At 46.9% G+C, this 17,231-nt stretch overlaps 1 protein-coding gene across 9 annotated transcripts in view; it reads right to left on the reverse strand.

Moving 5' to 3' along the window:
• PPP6R1 (protein phosphatase 6 regulatory subunit 1) overlaps nt 1-17,231 on the reverse strand; it is a 77,713-nt gene that overhangs the window by 22,619 nt on the left and 37,863 nt on the right. For all 9 annotated transcript variants that reach the window (XM_084805516.1, XM_084805521.1, XM_084805519.1 and 6 more), the window contains 6 exons: nt 16,103-16,218; nt 8,966-9,051; nt 7,508-7,597; nt 6,377-6,474; nt 3,605-3,662; nt 3,371-3,519 (listed from right to left, as the gene is read on the reverse strand). In XM_084805516.1, the coding sequence (XP_084661642.1) occupies nt 3,371-3,519; nt 3,605-3,662; nt 6,377-6,474; nt 7,508-7,597; nt 8,966-9,051; nt 16,103-16,218 (597 nt within the window). The remainder of the gene's footprint in view (nt 1-3,370; nt 3,520-3,604; nt 3,663-6,376; nt 6,475-7,507; nt 7,598-8,965; nt 9,052-16,102; nt 16,219-17,231) is intronic.

The raw sequence follows: 17,231 nt of genomic DNA on the forward strand, positions 1-17,231 counted from the left end.
TGGGAAGAACCTGGCCTCTTATATAAGTCTTAGACTAGACATGTTAGGAAGAAAAAATTGGTCCCCAAACAGAAAGTCTAATAGTTGGTCTTAAAATGGAGACAACTTACAAGGGAGTCAATACCAAATAGGATATGGGAAAGGGAATCAGATCTAAAGACAGGGCCCTGTATGTTTTAGAATATACCGGCAGATACTGTACACTGACTCATTGCAGGCTTGGATTTCACTACTACTACTACTGCTGCTGCTATGCATTATTAAGTGCTTTTAAGCTGTGCTGAGCACTGTACAAACCAAGCAGTCCCCCCCGCTGCAGTGTGCAACAGCCCATTTGAGAGATCCCAGCGGCTGTGCCCTTCTTTGCAGCACTTTCTGGGCTCATGGCTGGCATAAGGCCCTGAGGTGCCCTTGTGTTTAGTGCCAGGCATGAGCCAGAAAGCCTCCACCCTGCTTGACTAGTCAGAACGATTGGAGAGGGGTAGGAAGAGCTGTGAGGAGCGCCTCTGTAGAAAGGAAGGCCTTGTGGGCTTGAAGAGCTACACAGCAGCCTGCTTACTCGGTGGAGAAAGGACATACACTTTGTGAGTCTTTCTTTTGCCCACCAAAGGGAGAGGAAGTCACCTCTACAAGTCCTGCCAGCCAAACTGAGAAGGGGAAGGAGTCCCCCACCCTCTTCCCTATGAGCAGGAAGCATGTTCACAGCAAGTCCAACATTTCTATCTAGAGATATACAGTCATGTGAAAAAGAAAGTACACCCTCTTTGAGATCTATGGTTTTACGTATCAGGACGTAATAAAAATCATCTGGTCCTTAGCAGGTCTTAAAATTAGGTAAATACAACTTCAGATGAACAACAACACATGACATATTACACCGTGTCATTATTTATTTTACAGAAATAAAACCAAAATGGAGAAGCCATGTGTGAAAAACTAAGTACACCCTTACTGCTTCCATAGGTATGAAGAGGCTAAGTAGCAGCCAGGTGCTGCTAATCAAATCCCCTTGATCATCAGCAAGTGTGACCACCTCTAAAAGCTGAAGTCTCAGGAGTTTGCTGGTCTCGAGCATTCAGGTGTGTGTTAACACAATGCCAAAGAGTAAAGACATCAGCAATGATCTTAGAGAAGCAATTGTTGCTGCCCATCAATCTGGGAAGGGTTATAAGGCCATTTCCAAACAATTTAAAGTCCATCATTCTACAGTGAGGAAGATTATTCACAAGTGGAAAACATTCAAGACAGCTGCCAATCTTCCCAGGAGTGGACATCCCAGCAAATTCACCCCAAGGGCAGACCGTGCAATGCTCAGAGAAATTGCAAAGCATCCAAGAGTTACATCTCAGACTCTACAGGCCTCAGTCAGAATGTTAAATGTTAAAGTTCATGCCAGTACAATTAGAAAAAGACTGAACAAGTATGGTTTGTTTGGAAGGGTTGCCAGGAGAAAGCCTCTTCTCTCTAAAAAGAACATGGCAGCATGGCTTAGGTTTGCAAAGTTGCATCTGAACAAATCACAAGACTTCTGGAACAATGTCCTTTGGACAGACGAGACCAAAGTGGAGATGTTTGGCCATAATGCACAGCGCCACATCTGGCGAAAACCAAACACAGCGTATCAGCACAAACATCTCATACTGACTGTCAAGCACGGTGGTGGAGGGATGATGATTTGGGCTTGTTTTGCAGCCACAGGACCTGGGCACCTTGCAGTCATTGAGTCGACCATGACCTCCTCTGTATACCAAAGTATTCTAGAGTCAAATGTGAAGCCATCTGTCCGACAGCTAAAGCTTGGCCGAAATTGGGCCATGCAACAGGACAATGATTCCAAGCACACCAGCAAATCTACAACAGAATGGCTGAAAAAGAAAAGAATCAAGGTGTTGCAATGGCCCAGTCAAAGTCCAGACCTCAACCCGATTGAAATGCTGTGGCGGGACCTTAAGAGAGCTGTGCATAAACAAATGCCCGCAAACCTCAATGAACTGAAGCAGTGTTGTAAAGAAGAGCGGGCCAAAATTCCTCCACAACGATGTGAGAGACTGATAAAGTCATACAGAAAAGGATTACTTCAAGTTATTGCTGCTAAAGGTGGTTCTGCAAGCTACTGAATCGTAAGGTGTACTTAGTTTTTCACACATGGCTTCTCCATTTTGGCTTTATTTCTGTAAAATAAATAATGACACGGTGTAATATGTCATGTGTTGTTGTTCATCTGAGGTTATATTCACCTAATTTTAAGACCTGCTAAGGGCCAGATGATTTTTATTATGTCCTGATACGTAAAACCACAGAACTCAAAGAGGTGTACTTTCTTTTTCACATGACTGTAACAGAAAAAGGGGAGGGGGAGCAGGATGAACAGCTGAGGAATGTGTACTTTAGACAGGAGTCACAAAATCAAAGAAAGGGCCATTTAGGCCACCGAGTCCAGCCCCCTGCTCAGTGCAGGCATCCAGTTTAGAGCGTCCCTGACAGATAGCTGTCCAGTCTTTGCTTGAATACCTCCAGAGAAAGAGAGCCCACCACCTCTCTACGCAGTTGGGTCCACCGGTCCTATTCACAAAATCACTGAGGGGGAAATAAACCATGGTGGCCTATTTCCCCTGCCGTGCATGCTGGCGGGATTTGCATAATTACTTGGTGGCACTGCTTGCCATGTTGTGCAAACCCAGCAAGGGTGGCTTGTTGGTTAACAACCCACCCCCCAACCCTAAAGCAGCCCATGGGTTCTGGGTGGTTTGTTAACCACAGCAAACAAGCCAGCCTCACCAGGTTCACACTACATGGCAAGTTGTGCCAGCGAGAGTAATTGTGCAAATCCCCCTGGCATGCTATCAGCACATCCAACAGGGGGAAATAAGCCACTGTGTTCTCACTGTTAGGAAGTTTTTCATGATGTTCAACTGAAACCTGTCTTCCTGTAACCTCAGCCCGTTATTTTGTATGCTACAGTCTTGGATGATAGAGAACAGGTCGTGTCCCTCTTCTGTGTGACAACCCTTTCAGTACTTTAAAAGTGCTATCATATCTCCTCCTCAGTCTTCTCTTCTCAAGACTAAACATACCAAGTTCCTTCTATTTTTCCTTGTAGGACTTAGTAAAAGCTATTTTTAAATACATGTTTGCAATTAAAGCAGGAGGAATATGAGCTAGTTTGAGGTTAGGGAAAAAAAGAAAGAAAGAAAGAAAGAAAGAAAGAAAGAAAGAGTACTTAGACGTTTCTGAAAATAAAAACATGCAATAGGAAGACTATTCTAAGTGAAAGGAGAAGCAGAGGGAAAAGCTAGGAGATCTGGGCCTGAAATCTGTTTGACAGAAGCCCAGAGCAACACTGGGCCTTGTGCAGAAGATCCACCCCTACCTGACTGCTGCGGGCTGCGTCGTGCTGGAAGGAACAGCAGCCTCCTTCTCCTGCCAGATGTCCTCCCCATCAGAACCGTCAGCCTCCTCATCGTCATCAAACTGCTGGATCCGCTCCTTGTAGCAGATATCAAAAAGGTTGGAATTGGGCTGCGGGAGAAGGGAGGAGAGGTGGATCAGAGCATGGGACAGATTCAGTGGGAAGGAGAGGCAGCTTTAGAAGAGCGACACTTACGCTGTCATCGTCCGCATTCAAGGAGAAGGTGATGTTAGCTGTCTTGTCGAAGGGGGCGCTGAAACAAAGCAAGGAAACTATGGTGGAGGTTGGAAGACATGACTGCCTCCTCCTGTGCGAAAGCAGCAAGGCCTCATTTGGAAAGAAGGGAAGGAAGAGGGATCCACGCACTGTATTGGGGGTGGCTGGGTATTTCTCCTTTTATGGAAGCTCCGGAACTAACAATAAATTGTTTCACATTTATGCAGCACTTCAGAGTGTGCATTCAAAGCACTTTACAAACAGTAATCCTGTACTGGTCAGTATTATTACCCCCATATTGCAGGTGGGGCTGCTGAGAGAAAGAGAGTAGCTTGCCTAAGCCCACAAAGTGAGCGAGTTCATGGAGGGACTCTCCAGTGTGTGTGTCTGTTTTAGCTATACTTGCTCTTCTTCAAGCCATGCAAGGTTTCTCTCCACACTTGCATTTCAATAAACTCATCCCTCCCCTTGGGCAGGATTCCCTAGTTCTCATGCCCTTTGCCAAAGTCCCCTTCCCAGAAGAAACAGAAGCTTCAGATCCCTTCCTTGTTCCCAGTATTAATTGGAACACTAGCAAAGAATCCAAGGTGGCCGAACACCCAAGGTGGGAGGGCTTTTTTGTTGGTGGCTCCATGGAATTATTGATTTATACTTTTGATTTTAATGGGTGCATGCGTTTTAAGAAAAGGATGATTTTGTGCTATTATTTTTTTATTTTACACTGCCTTGTGAGGGCTATTATGTGCTAAAAGGTGCTTCAGAAATACTTTTTAAAATCTAGGCTGCCAACAAATGGGAGGCTGTAAAAAGGCACAACTAAACAAGACTTATACACCCACCCAGTCACAAAACATGGCAACCAGAACCAAGGCACCAATAGTCACCACCACCAGCAAGTGGGTGAGCCAGCCATACAGCCCTCCCACCAACCCTCCCTGCAGCAAGAGTCATGCTGTTGTCAACCATCTTATTTCCCCCCAAGAGGCACAGGGTAGCTAGCCACCCTTGAACACACAAAAAAGAGTGAGGCTCAATATGCATTTGTGTAGAATAGATCTGGGCTTTCACTTATAGCCTGATCTGCCTGGGTGATGTTATCCTTGGTGGGAAAAAGTTAGGCAGAACTGCAGATACGGAGGGGAAAGATATAGCCCGATGCCCCCGCTTGTGGCTTGAAAGAGGCATGGCAGCGCATTAGGCATTACCTTTTCAGCTGTCGGAAGTGAGCACTGCAGGGCAGATAGGCAGAGAGAGAGGGAGAGAAAGAGAGAGAGGCAGACACATGAAATTGGGGGGCTGGGGAAAGAGACTGCCCTGGGGTGGGGCGATGAGGGGATTGCCAGCAAAGCCCCAGTCTCCCTCTCTTGCACTAGTTCTGTCCTCTGAAGGATAAGATGCATGCTGAAGTGGTCTCAACAAAAAGGAACTGGCAAAGAACAAACTGCCGGGTAGTTTTTTCCAAGGACAGTGAATATTTCCGATGGTTAACAGGACCCAGGAATCCAAAGCACCTTCCTCCTCACCAGGCGAGACTGGCTGGTTCTAGCAAGCAGAGCAAAGCAAGTTGGTAGCCAGAGCCTCTGGGATAGAAGCTGGGTCTGGGCAAAACCCCATTCTCCTCCCCAAGAACCTAATCACCTTGGCTTCCTAGCTTTTGAAGGAATCCTTCATGCTCTGCTTGCAGGTCTTCCTGGGAGCATCTGATTATCCACTGTAGGAAGTAGGATGTTGGACTAGAATAGCCTTAGGTCTCATCCAGTTGGGCTCTCTTTACGTTCTGATAACCCACAAATCCCCTTTCAAAAAACCCAAGAATCCCAGGGTCTGCTCCATCAGCCTAGGCACCTTAGGGAACAGAGGTTGACACCTCAGGGAACAGAGGTTGACACCTCAGGGAACAGACGTTGACACCTCAGGGAACAGACGTTGACACCTCAGGGAACAGAGGCTGACATATGGGTATGCAAGGCAAAGCTGGAAACATCCCCACCCTTACTTTCTCTAGCCATCTTCTCAAGAGAAGCCAAGCAACGGTGATTTAAAGGCCCCTAGCTCCCTCTCAGGATGCAGGGCGAGCATTGAGCACAGCCTTCTCCAACCGATTCTTCTCCAGATGCTTTGGCCTACAACTCCCATCGTCCTCCCCAATCAGCATGGCCAATGGTCAAGGATGATAGAAGTCGCAGGCCAAAACAGCTGGAAGGTCCCCAGTTGGGGAAGGCTGTCCTAGCATCTCCCATGGGCTGCTTGTCAGCACAAGAGGCAACAGGCCAAACCTCTTCACTTCCTTCCCAGGTTACTATTGTGCCTCCTGGTCACTCCATGGCAGACTGCCTGGCGCAAGGATTGTGTGTGCAATCACATGCAAATTACATGCGCCCCAGCTTTCTGGAAGGCCAGTGAATAATCTGCTTCTTGCAGGTGAATTCACAATTGAGCGGTAAGAAGCTAAACACTGATGCAGGTGAGGATGACCAGCGGTGACCAAGTGTCCCCTCGCTCTTATCAGTCCAAGCAAATGCAAACCCACATATGGGGCTATAGACAACACCCACACACCCTTTCTGGAGTTCTGGCTCTGAACTCCTCATTAAAACATGCTCCCTTCCCAAAGAACACAGAAAGCCCCCATGCCATGCTACTGGTCTCATAGGAGGTAGGGATTACTGTCAGCCAACAAATGAAGAAGTTGACAATACAAAGCAGGGCACGGGAAGAGGCAAGGGAGAAAGCGATCATGGTGTCACTAACTTGACATTCTCTTCCTGCTCGCCAAATTCTTCATCATTAAAGCCAAAGTGGTCAATGAACACTGAAGTCATCTGCTGCAGCTGATAATCAACAAAGGCCTATTAAAAGAGGAGGAAGAGGAGAGAAGGAGACCATTCAAATGGGAATACTGGTGGGCGGGGCAGGGGTTGGGGAGAAGCTCACACACGTCATAACAGAGACTGACAAGGAGGGCAGATAGTTATTAGGTCTGATGCGACTAGCTAAATCTCTTCACAAGAAACACAGATCAATAAGCATTCTTTCCCAGACCAAAACCATGTATTCCCCATCAGCCCTTAATCTGAATTTAGAGAGTGAACCCTGCCTGGACTCCACTGACAGGCAGGGGCTCATCCCAAACACCATTTGCCTGGTATGAGTAGCAGCTGCCTAGGGTTATTTTATATCATCTAATTTTGTAACCTGCTTTTCTACATAAAAGATACAAAGTGGAGTACAAGTCAGGAAGACTGCAAAAGTCATTAAAATTATAACTGGAAGAACAAAATACCAGGATTCCATATCCAGTGCCTCAAAACAGGAGTGGTGATGAGAAATGAGGATGACAGGACTGATGTGTATTCCAGAATCCCTTTCCAAAGGAAGATGCCACTTCCAAGGTGAGCACAGTTGCTTACATAACCATCCCTCACTTAACAGCACAGATGGAATTTTCCTCTGGAATAGGAGGGGCCATTTGTCAGAAGGAACAAGGATTCTGCATGGCCACAAGCCATCTAGAGTGCAGAATACATTCCCAAATATTCAGTCCCAAATGACTGAAATGGAATCCCAAGCTTCCAATTTTTAAAGAAGTTTCTAGCCCTCATTTATATCAAGTAAGTGTATTTATTTCCATAATCAAAGCATAAATTGGCTGAGGGAAAGGAAGAGGGAAGGGGGATGACTAGAAGGATTTTTGGACCAAGTGTCACATTTGTAGTGCCAGGCCTGCCTTGAGCTAAAAAAAAACAAAAAACCCTGTTCTAGGTTCCTAAGTAACCAAGCACATGAGGATGGTTCCAGCCCTGGACTAGGCAAGAGCAGACCAAGGGCAGGAGATGAGGTACCAATCTCTCCCAAGGAGCCTGGATGAGCCCACCCACTTGCCTGCTGCAGGACAGCCTCCTGGGGGAAGCTAAACTCCTTGAGGTCGTTCTCATCATCATCGCTTGATGAGTGAAGGTTGTGCATGTTAACCTGAAGGAGATGAGAATTTGTTAGGAGAGCCCTTCGATAAAAAGAAGAAAGACACCAGGTAGAGGTCAAAATTAAGGTTAATGGAACCAACTGCTTTCTATTGCTTGGTTCCTCATCAGAGGCTCACATCAGAGCTATTAAGCTCCTCTGCTTGGCTCCACCATGCCTCTTTTCATCTATCTGCTGTCCCTTCCATTGCCCCACACATGTTCCTCCCACCACCACTCCCACTCCCTGATTTGCTGTGGCTGCTGGCAACCCGAGTCCTAGCTGCCAAGGTTGCCTTAGGCTACTGAGAATGGGCAGCACAGAAGGGACATTAGACACCTGGGACGGAGGCTGCAGCAGCTGCAGCAGACTCAGAGGATGGTCCCCAGGGAAGCCATGCAGGACACAGAACACATGGGTCAGGTAGCGATACTGGTATAATGTAGTGTTCCCCTATAAATACCACCACTGCCAGCCAGCCAGCCAATCTGAGCATTTTGGTTGCTAATAGCCATCAACAGCAGGAGTGGGCAACTTGCGGACTACAACTCCCATCAGACCTAGCCAGCATAGCCAATCAGGAGGGATCATGCAAGCTGAAGGCCAAAACATCTGGAGGGCCACAAGTTGCCCACCCCTAATTTAGAGCAAGCAGTCTTTCAACCTGGAAGGGTTTAAAAGTGGACACACAGAACCCGGTTTTCCTCAACGGCAGGGGTTAAACCTAGAACACGTGGGACATGACATTAAGAGGTAATACGCCTGTGAATGCAGAAAGAAAGGGGGGGGGGGTGTCACCTTCCCATCTCAGGTAGAACCTATTTCAGGACACTGTCAACCTGTTTTAGGACCCTGTCAAACCACGTTATGAACAGATAAAACGGCCATTTTTATTGAATTACATTTTATGAATTTTATTACATGTATTTAGGGATGTCAGAGAAATCCGCCGCAGACCCCATTGAGGCCGGATTCAAAGGAATCTGGCCTCCGGAGTCCACGGTGGAAGAGGGCGCTCACCTCCCCCACCCCCGGAATCCGCTAGCCTATTGCGTGAAAAACCACAAACGCAAATGGCGTAGTGGACACCATTTGCGGCCGTAAAGCCCTTAGTTTAAGCTAAATGCAGCCATTTACGGCTGCATTTAGGTTAATCTAAGAGCTTTAAGGCTGCAAATGGCGTAGTGGATGCCATTTGCGTCCGGATTCCTTCCTTCTCAGCAATACGGCATGGCAATGGCAGCCGTATCATTGGCTATACGGGGAGGAATGGATCACCGCCCCCCCTGTGGACCCCACCCCCGGGGACGGAAGGTAGGGGTTTCGTACATCCCTACATGTATTACATTATATGAAAAACAAGCTAGAGAGACAACTCACAAGATCCACAGTGTTCTTCTTGTTAGTCTCTGACAAGGGCCCCGAGACAAACTTATCCCACTGCTCCTGCTCCTCCTCAGGCAGCTCTGCAAAGTAGAAGATGTGAGCCCAGGACTTGGTGGACAGGAAAATCATCTTCCTCCACAGTACACAACAGTACCAAGGAGAGAGAGGACAGAAGGAGTCACCATATAAGGTAGCTTGGAGCCAGAGAACCCAAAGGAATCCTGCCTTCCTGTCAGGGCCAGCATCAGGTGTAGACATGATCAGGCACCTACCAAGGGCCAGCACCCCAGCAGGGGCCCACTGATAAGAGCTCCCTGGAGTTGCTCCACCTCTTTACAATTGCAACCTGCTTGTTCACCCTCCATTTGCTCTGGCCCAGATAATGGTCATGGTGAGGAGGAGGAGCAGTAGATGCTACAGCCTATGCTGGCTCTCTGCCCATCAAACAAGTAAGGGGCAGAAATGATGAGAAAGAGGAGGAGCAAAAGGGGCCACTTTCAGGTGGTGAGAAAGTAGAATCACCAAGGGAGGGGGCCCACTGAGAGTGTCTTGCCCAAGGGCCCTCCGAAACCTAAAGCCAGCACTGCTTCCTGTTCCCTTCCTGTAACCCATCAGTCCCCTTCCCTCCTCTCACCAGGACCCATACTATCAGCAGGGACCTTAGCTACATTGCTTTGGGGGCTTTCGGCTGAAAAACAGCATATAAAAAAACCTTTGGCTTACTTCCACTAGGAGGTCCAATAAATGAATATATGTGCACCAATTTACAAGTTCACAGCAAATGGAATTATGCAGCCAGTTAACCTGACTTCAGCTAATTATATTTGCTTCAGACAAATATAATATTGCACTCATAAAGCCCACTGACAGGTATCCCTTTCTTCTCATCCATGTGGGAACAAATGATACCGCCAAGCGGAGCTACAAAGAAATCACATCAGACTTTGAAGCTTTGGGAAGGAAACTCAAGAACTTTGGGGCCCAGATAGTTTTCTCATCCATACTTCCAGTAGTTAGATGAGGGATAGAAAGGGAACGAAAAATACTCCGGGTGAATGACTGGCTACAAAGGAGGTGCCAACGAGAGAGATTTGGATTCTAGGACCACAGGCTCTACTTCCTGGAAGATGGGCTGTTGGCTAGGGATGGGTTGTACCTCACAAAGGCTGGGAAGAATGTGTTTGGCCACAGCATGAAGAACTTCATCAGGAGGGCTTTAAACTGAATCCTACGGGGAAGGGAGATGTAAAGTTGGGGGTAACAATGGACGTAGGCTCATGCACTGCAATGGAGAGAACAGGTCTAATAGCGCCCAATAATAGTCTTCAGACACATGTAGGAAGAAAGCCAGACCTTGAAGCACATGGTCTTCGATGTCTATATACTAATGCCCAGAGTATGGGAAACGAACAGAACGAACTTGAACTCTTAATACAGGAGGGAAATTATGACTTGATAGGTATAACTGAGACTTGGTGGGATGACTCTCATGACTGGAAAACAGAAATTCAAGGATATAACTTGTTCAAAAAGAACAGGAGGAACAGAAAGGGAGGTGGGATTGCACTGTATGTGAAAAATACATATCTCTGCACAGACATACAGGAGGATGAGCTTGGTAGCCCCATCGAGAGCATCTGCATCTAAATTAATGGAGCAAAGAATAAAAGGAACCTGGTGGTCAGAGTCTACTACCAGCCACACAATCAAGGAGAAGACGAAGATGAAACTTTTGATAAGCAAATAGCCAATGTTTCAAGGAAGCATGATGTAGTAGTAATGGGGGACTTCAATTTCCCCGATATTTGTTGGGAGACAAATTCTGCAAAACATGGCCCCTCCAGGAAATTCCTGACTTGTGTGGCAGACAACTTCCTCCTACAGAAAGTAGAAGAGGAAGGAATTAGAGGATCGGCTATCCTTGACTTGATCCTAACCAACAGAGATGACTTAGTGGATAAAGTAGCAGTTACAGGAACTCTGGGGGAAAGCGACCATGTTGTACTTGAGTTCTTGGTTCTAAGGGAAGCAAAAGCTGAGTGTAGTCAAACGCGTACCCTGGATTTTAGGAAAGCTGATTTTAATAAACTCAGAACAATGATCAGTAAGGTCCCATGGCAAGCAACACTAACGAGAAAAGGAGTCCAAGATGGGTGGGAGCTTTTAAAAAAGGAAATTCTCAAGGCACAATTACAAACAATTCCAACAAGAAGAAAAGGTGGAAGACAACAGGAGAGGCCAGTGTGGCTTCACAAAAAGCTTAGAGATGACCTGAAAACAAAAAAGGACACATATAGGAAGTGGAAAGAAGGCCAAGCAACAAAGGAAGAGTACAGGCAGGTAGCACAGAATTGCAGGCACAGTGTCAGGAACGCTAAAGCTGAGGTTAGCGAGGGACACTAAAAACAACAGCTACGTGCATAGTAAAAGGCAGAGGAAAGAAATGGTTGTTCAGTATTAAATATGGATGGCAAAACAATAACAGAAGACAAAGAAAAGGCAGAGGTGCTCAATTCCTACTTTGGCTCAGTCTTCTCCCAAAAGAGGGCCTACAACCCCCCTGGCAAAGGCGAAGTACAAGCTGAAGGGGCAGGATTGCAGCTTGAGATTGATAGGCATATGGTCAAGGAACACCTAATTACCTTGAATGAGTTCAAATCTCCAGGGCCAGAGAACTGCATCCTAGAGTAATAAAGGAACTGGCAGAAGAACTCTCAGAACTGCTGTCTATTCTCTTTGAGAAATCACGGAGGATGGCTGAAGTGCCAGATGACAGGAGGAGGGCGAATGTGGTCCCTATCTTCAAAAAGGGCAAAAAGGAGGAACCTGGGAACTACAGACCAGTCAGCCTGACATCAATCCCTGGGAAAATTCTGGAGCAGATGATAAAGCAATCCATCTGGAAGCACCTTGAAAACAATGCAGTGATTACTCAAAGCCAACATGGATTTGTCAAGAACAAGTCCTGCCAGGCGATTCTGATCTCATTTTTTGATCAAGTCACCTCCCTTGTGGACCGTGGGAATGCTGTAGACATCATATACCTCAACTTCAGCAAAGTTTTTGACAAAGTGCCCCATGATATCCTGATGAGCAAACTAGCTCAAAGTGGGCTAGATGAAACAATGATCTGGTGGATCCACAGTTGGCTAGAGAATCGGACTCAGAGAGTGCTTATCAATGGGACCTTCTCAAACTGGGGAGAGGTAACGAGTGGGGTACCGCAGGGCTCAGTCCTGGGCCCAGTGCTCTTCAACATTTTTATGAATGACTTGGAGGAGGAGGTGCAGGGAATGCTGATCACATCTGCAGATGACACCAAATTGGGCGGGATAGCTAATACTTTGGAAGACAGAAACAAAATTCAAAGTGATCTGGATAGACTGGAGTGCTGGGCAGAAAACAACGGAATGACATTTAATAGGGATAAATGCCAAGTTCTGCACCTAGGAAAAAGAAACCAAAGGCACAGTTACAAGATGGGGGATACATCACTCAACAACACTACAAGCGAGAAGGATCTTGGAATTGTTATCGATCACAAGCTGAATATGACCCAATAATGGGATGTGGCTGCAAAAACAGCCAATGCTCTTTTGGGCTGCATTAATAGAAGCATAGCTTCCAAATCCCGGGAAGTACTAGTTCCCCTCTACTCAGCACTGGTTAGGCCTCATCTGGAGTACTGTGTCCAGTTCTGGGCACCACACTTGAAGAAGGATGCAGACAAACTGGAGAGGGTTCAGAGGAGGGCAACAAAGATGATCAGGGGACTGGAAACAAAGCCCTATGAAGAGAAACTGAAAGAACTGGGCATGTTTAGCCTTGAGAAGAGAAGACTGAGGGGAGAGATGATAGCACTCTTCAAGTACTTGAAAGGTTGTCACAGAGAGGAAGGCCAGAATCTCTTCTCGATCATCCCAGAGTGCAGGACACGGAATAATGGGCTCAAGTTCCAGGAAGCCAGATTCTGGCTGAACATCAAGAAAAACTTCCTGACTGTTAGAGCAATACGACAATGGAACCGATTCCCTAGGGAGGTGGTGGGCTCTCCCACACTGGAGGCGTTCAAGAGGAGGCTGGACAGCCATCTGTCAGGGATGCTCTGACTTGGATTCCTGCATTGAGCAGGGGGTTGGACTCGATGGCCTGTAGGCCCCTTCCAACCCTACTATTCTATGATTCTATTCACTATCCACAAAAAAGGATTAAGTTTCTGAGGTCATGGCTGTTTGAACTTTTTCTCTAAGAGCTGGCTTGACCCCTTTCAAACCGATGCAAAGTAGGAGCTGTAACAGGGCAGGGTGTGTGCACTTCAGGCTCACATGAGGAAACACCCCAAAAATATCTATGTGGGTTGCTTGAAAACATCCCAAATTCATGAACTTTTTGTTTAATATTAATCCCTTTCTCTGAGAGAGGACAAGGGTATGGAACACAATTATGTCTTTAAAACTGAAGACAGCCCCCTTCCCATCTCTTCCAATAATAGTTCACAAGCAGGTCATGAAGGAAATAGTCCTTACCTACCTACTGCTACAGTGGCATATTGCCTTTGAGCATGGAGGTTTTATCTAAGCTGTCGATAGTTAATAGCCATTAGTAGACCTCTCCTTCTTAGGTTAGACTAATCCTCTTTTAAAGCTATTGATCTATAAGAATGTAAGAGACTTGCAAGACCAAATCAAGGGTCCCATCTACAGCAGCCTTCCCCAACCTGGTGCCCTCCAGATATGTTGGACTAGAGGGCACCAGATATTGTTAGCGGCCGTCCAACACATCTGGAGGGCATCAGGTTGGGGAAGGCTGCTCTAGAGCAGCGGTCAGCAACACACAGCCCGGATGTAGACCCCACTGCGTCACTGAACTGAAAAAGCAACAACCACAAAACCCGGCACTTTTGTGCTACGGAGGACTAAAAGGATAAAAATTAGCTTGCAAACAAGTTAAACGTAACCCTTTTAGCATTCCATAGTGTTACAGAGCTGTTTGCTGTCAAATTTTGGCATCAAACTGGCAATTAAAAAACAATTAAAAAACAATTTTTAAAAAATTGGGGTGGCCCAGAGTGAAAATGGCCTCGAGAACTCCCGCAGTTGCCCATCCTTGCTCTAGAAGAAACTCTTGCAGTGAATAGATGAAATAAGATCTGCAACTGCTTACTAGGAATGCTGGGGAACTTTTCATGCTCCTCCATGAAGTTAAGAGTTGCTGGGTATCCTCTTGGCAAGTCAAAAGACCCTGTCTTGTTCTCCACCTTCCCCAGCACACTTAATTTTATTATTACATTTGTTATTATTACATTTATATCCCACCTTTTTTCCTCTTGCAAAGAACCCAAGGTGGCTTATATGGTCCTCCTCCTCTCCATTTTATCCTCACAACAACCCTGTGAAGTAGGGTAGGCTGAGAGTCTGTGGCTGGCTCAAAGTCACCCAGTGAGCTTCATGGCTGAGCGGGGACTAGAACCTGGATTTCCCGGGTCCCTGTCTAATGACTACATCACACTAGCTCTATTATTGGCAATAACAGGAAGGAGAATGCCCTACCTTCAGTTTTTCAGGATCCTCGCATGCCTTTCAGGTGGGTCTACCACGCTATCCTCCTGGGGTGGGGAGGACCCAGCAACATGCCTTACGACTGCAAGAAGAGTCCCTGTGATGCAGTGACTAGAGCAGGGGTGGGAAGCCTGTGGCTCTCCAGGTATTGTTTGCCTCCACTTTCCATCATCCCCAGCCAGCATAGCCAATAGTCAGGGATTATGGGTGTTGTAATTCAACAGCTTCAAGAGGGCTGCAGGTTCTGCACTTCTGGACTTGAGTGTTGGATTTGGACTAGAGGATTCAAGCGCAACAGATTTTATTTTCTTGGGCTCCAAGATCACCGCAGATGGTGACTGTAGCCATGAAATTAAAAGACGCTTGCTCCTTGGGAGGAAAGCTATAGCAAACCTAGACAGCATAGTAAGAAGCAGAGACATCACCTTGCCAACAAAGGTTCGTATAATCAAAGCTATGGTTTTCCCAGTAGTAACGTATGGCTGTGAGAGCTGGACTATAAGGAAGGCTGAGCGCCAAAGAATTGATGCTTTCAAACTGTGGTGCTGGAGAAGACTCTTACGAGTCCCCTGGACTGCAAGGAAGTCAAATCAGTCCATCCTAAAGGAAATCAACCCTGACTTCTCACTGGAAGGACAGATACTGAAGCTCAAATATTTTGGCCACCTAATGTGAAGAGAAAACTCCCTGAAAAGACCCTGATGCTGGGAAAGATTGAAAGCAAAAGGAGAAGGGGACGGCAGAGGATGAGATGGCTAGGTAGCATCACCGATGCAATGAATATGAACTTGAGCACGCTCCGGGAGAGAGCGGAGGACAGGAAGGCCTGAGAGTTGGACACGACTTAACGACTGAACAACAACAATTCAAGCTCAAATCCCATTCGGCCATGAAGCTCGCTGGAGGACCTCAGGCCACATTCTCTCAGTCTAACCTATCTCAGAGGGATGTTTGTAAGGATGAAATGAGGTGAAGGACAACACATATTCCACCCTGAGCTGCTGGAAGGAAGGGCAGGATAAAAACGTAGTCATCCCTTCCAATCGAAGTTTCCAGCAACATGCAGGAATTTGGGGTTCCCAACATTCAAGAGGTCAGACTTGTTCATTTAGCACAATACCCACATCATCGTCATCATCATGACTTTTTATACCTTTTCTTTTCAAAAAACCTCCTTTCCTGGTCCCTCCCAAATCTGAAAGCAAAACTTCCAAATGGAAAACACATACAAAGCACATTGGCAGAGTTCTATAAATTCAGAAATTTAATCTTGGTTCTTAAGGGTTCAAAATTCAGACTATTCCACATCCTTTGGTGGAGAAAGGCAGCTCACTCCACCTCCCCCTTAAATGAGAATTCCCTGTATTAAAGATCCTACCCGAGAGTCAGATGCACCCCTGCACTGAGATAAGGGGCCCCTGTCTCCCCACCTGAAAGGCAAGGAGTTGGATGCCCAGAATGCTCCTACAGGCCAAAGACTCACTTCAGCAGTAAAGCTCCCTAGAAGCTATTTGAGCTGACCCAACCAAGGCACTCAGCCCACCACACCCTGAAGGCTGCCCATCCCTGCTACCTTTCAAGAGCTGCTTGACGAGGGTGGAGTGGGGCCACTTCTCGGAGCCTTGAGCTAAGGCATTGGCAATGCGGGTGAGGTGCCCCATGTAGCCCTTGCGTCTGCCCCCATCCGACCTGCAACAGAAGGAGATAGAGAGGATGGAGGTGACCTGATAACAGAAGACAGAGAGGGTGGAGGCAGACAGGTACTGGCGTGGACAAGAAAAAGCACAGGAGACATTGCAAAGGGAAGGGAGACTTTGCAGGTGTGGGCAACCTAATTTCAAAAACCCTGTTCATGCAATCAGTTTAAAGTTCTGGCAAAAACGATCTGCCCTTTCTTTGGCAGCTTGCTTTATGGGAAGGAAGAGGGAGAGAGAAAGAGTGGCAGAAAGAGAAATGGGGCGACCCACCCACTTTTGGCTCTGGCCCTGCCCACTGCTGGCTGTGGTCCCAATCACTGCTGACATGGAGCCCCAGGAGGGAATGCGGCCTTCAAAGAAAAAGGGTTGCCCATTTGCCCCTGCTTTAGAGTCTGTGCTGCCCTTGCAGGTCAAAACTAATGAGGTTGTCCTGGGTTTGGGCATAGAGTTGATGGAGGCTACAAGGAAAATAGGACGCTGCCTTGTATCACGTCAGACTATTTGTCCATCTAGCCCCATACTGCCTATCCTGGCTGGCAGCAGATCCCCAGGTCTCAAGAAGGTCCCCTCACTTGCTGCCTGATCTTTCAGCTGGAGACACCTTGAACCTGGGACTTCTGGATACAAACTGAAATCTCTACCCATGAGCTACGGTCATTCCCCATGAAACTATGAGTTTTGCTTCACCTCACAAGTAGACCTTTTCCTCCATTGCCACCCCCCACCTGTAGCCTGGGTTAAGCTCTACCCACTCCCACTGAAGACTAGAGGCTGTCAGAAGGCATCCCAGAGGCATGTTATTTCCCCACTCCCAACAGATTTTTCACATAAGCAGCGGCAGCTGTATTCAAAGTGCATGGAAGAGTCTGAGGATCTTGGGTGGCAGATCAGAGTCTAAAAGAAACAGAAGCAGCCAGTGAAATGCCATGGGCAAAAGGGGTTAAGGGAAAGGCCCTGAAGCATTAGGGGATGAACAGAGAGACGGATCAAAATAGGAAAGAACTC

The sequence above is a fragment of the Heloderma suspectum genome, chromosome 6, assembly GCF_057233095.1.
Source record: "Heloderma suspectum isolate Gila_16-S chromosome 6, 16-S_ref, whole genome shotgun sequence".
Classification (NCBI taxonomy): Eukaryota; Metazoa; Chordata; class Lepidosauria; order Squamata; family Helodermatidae; genus Heloderma; species Heloderma suspectum.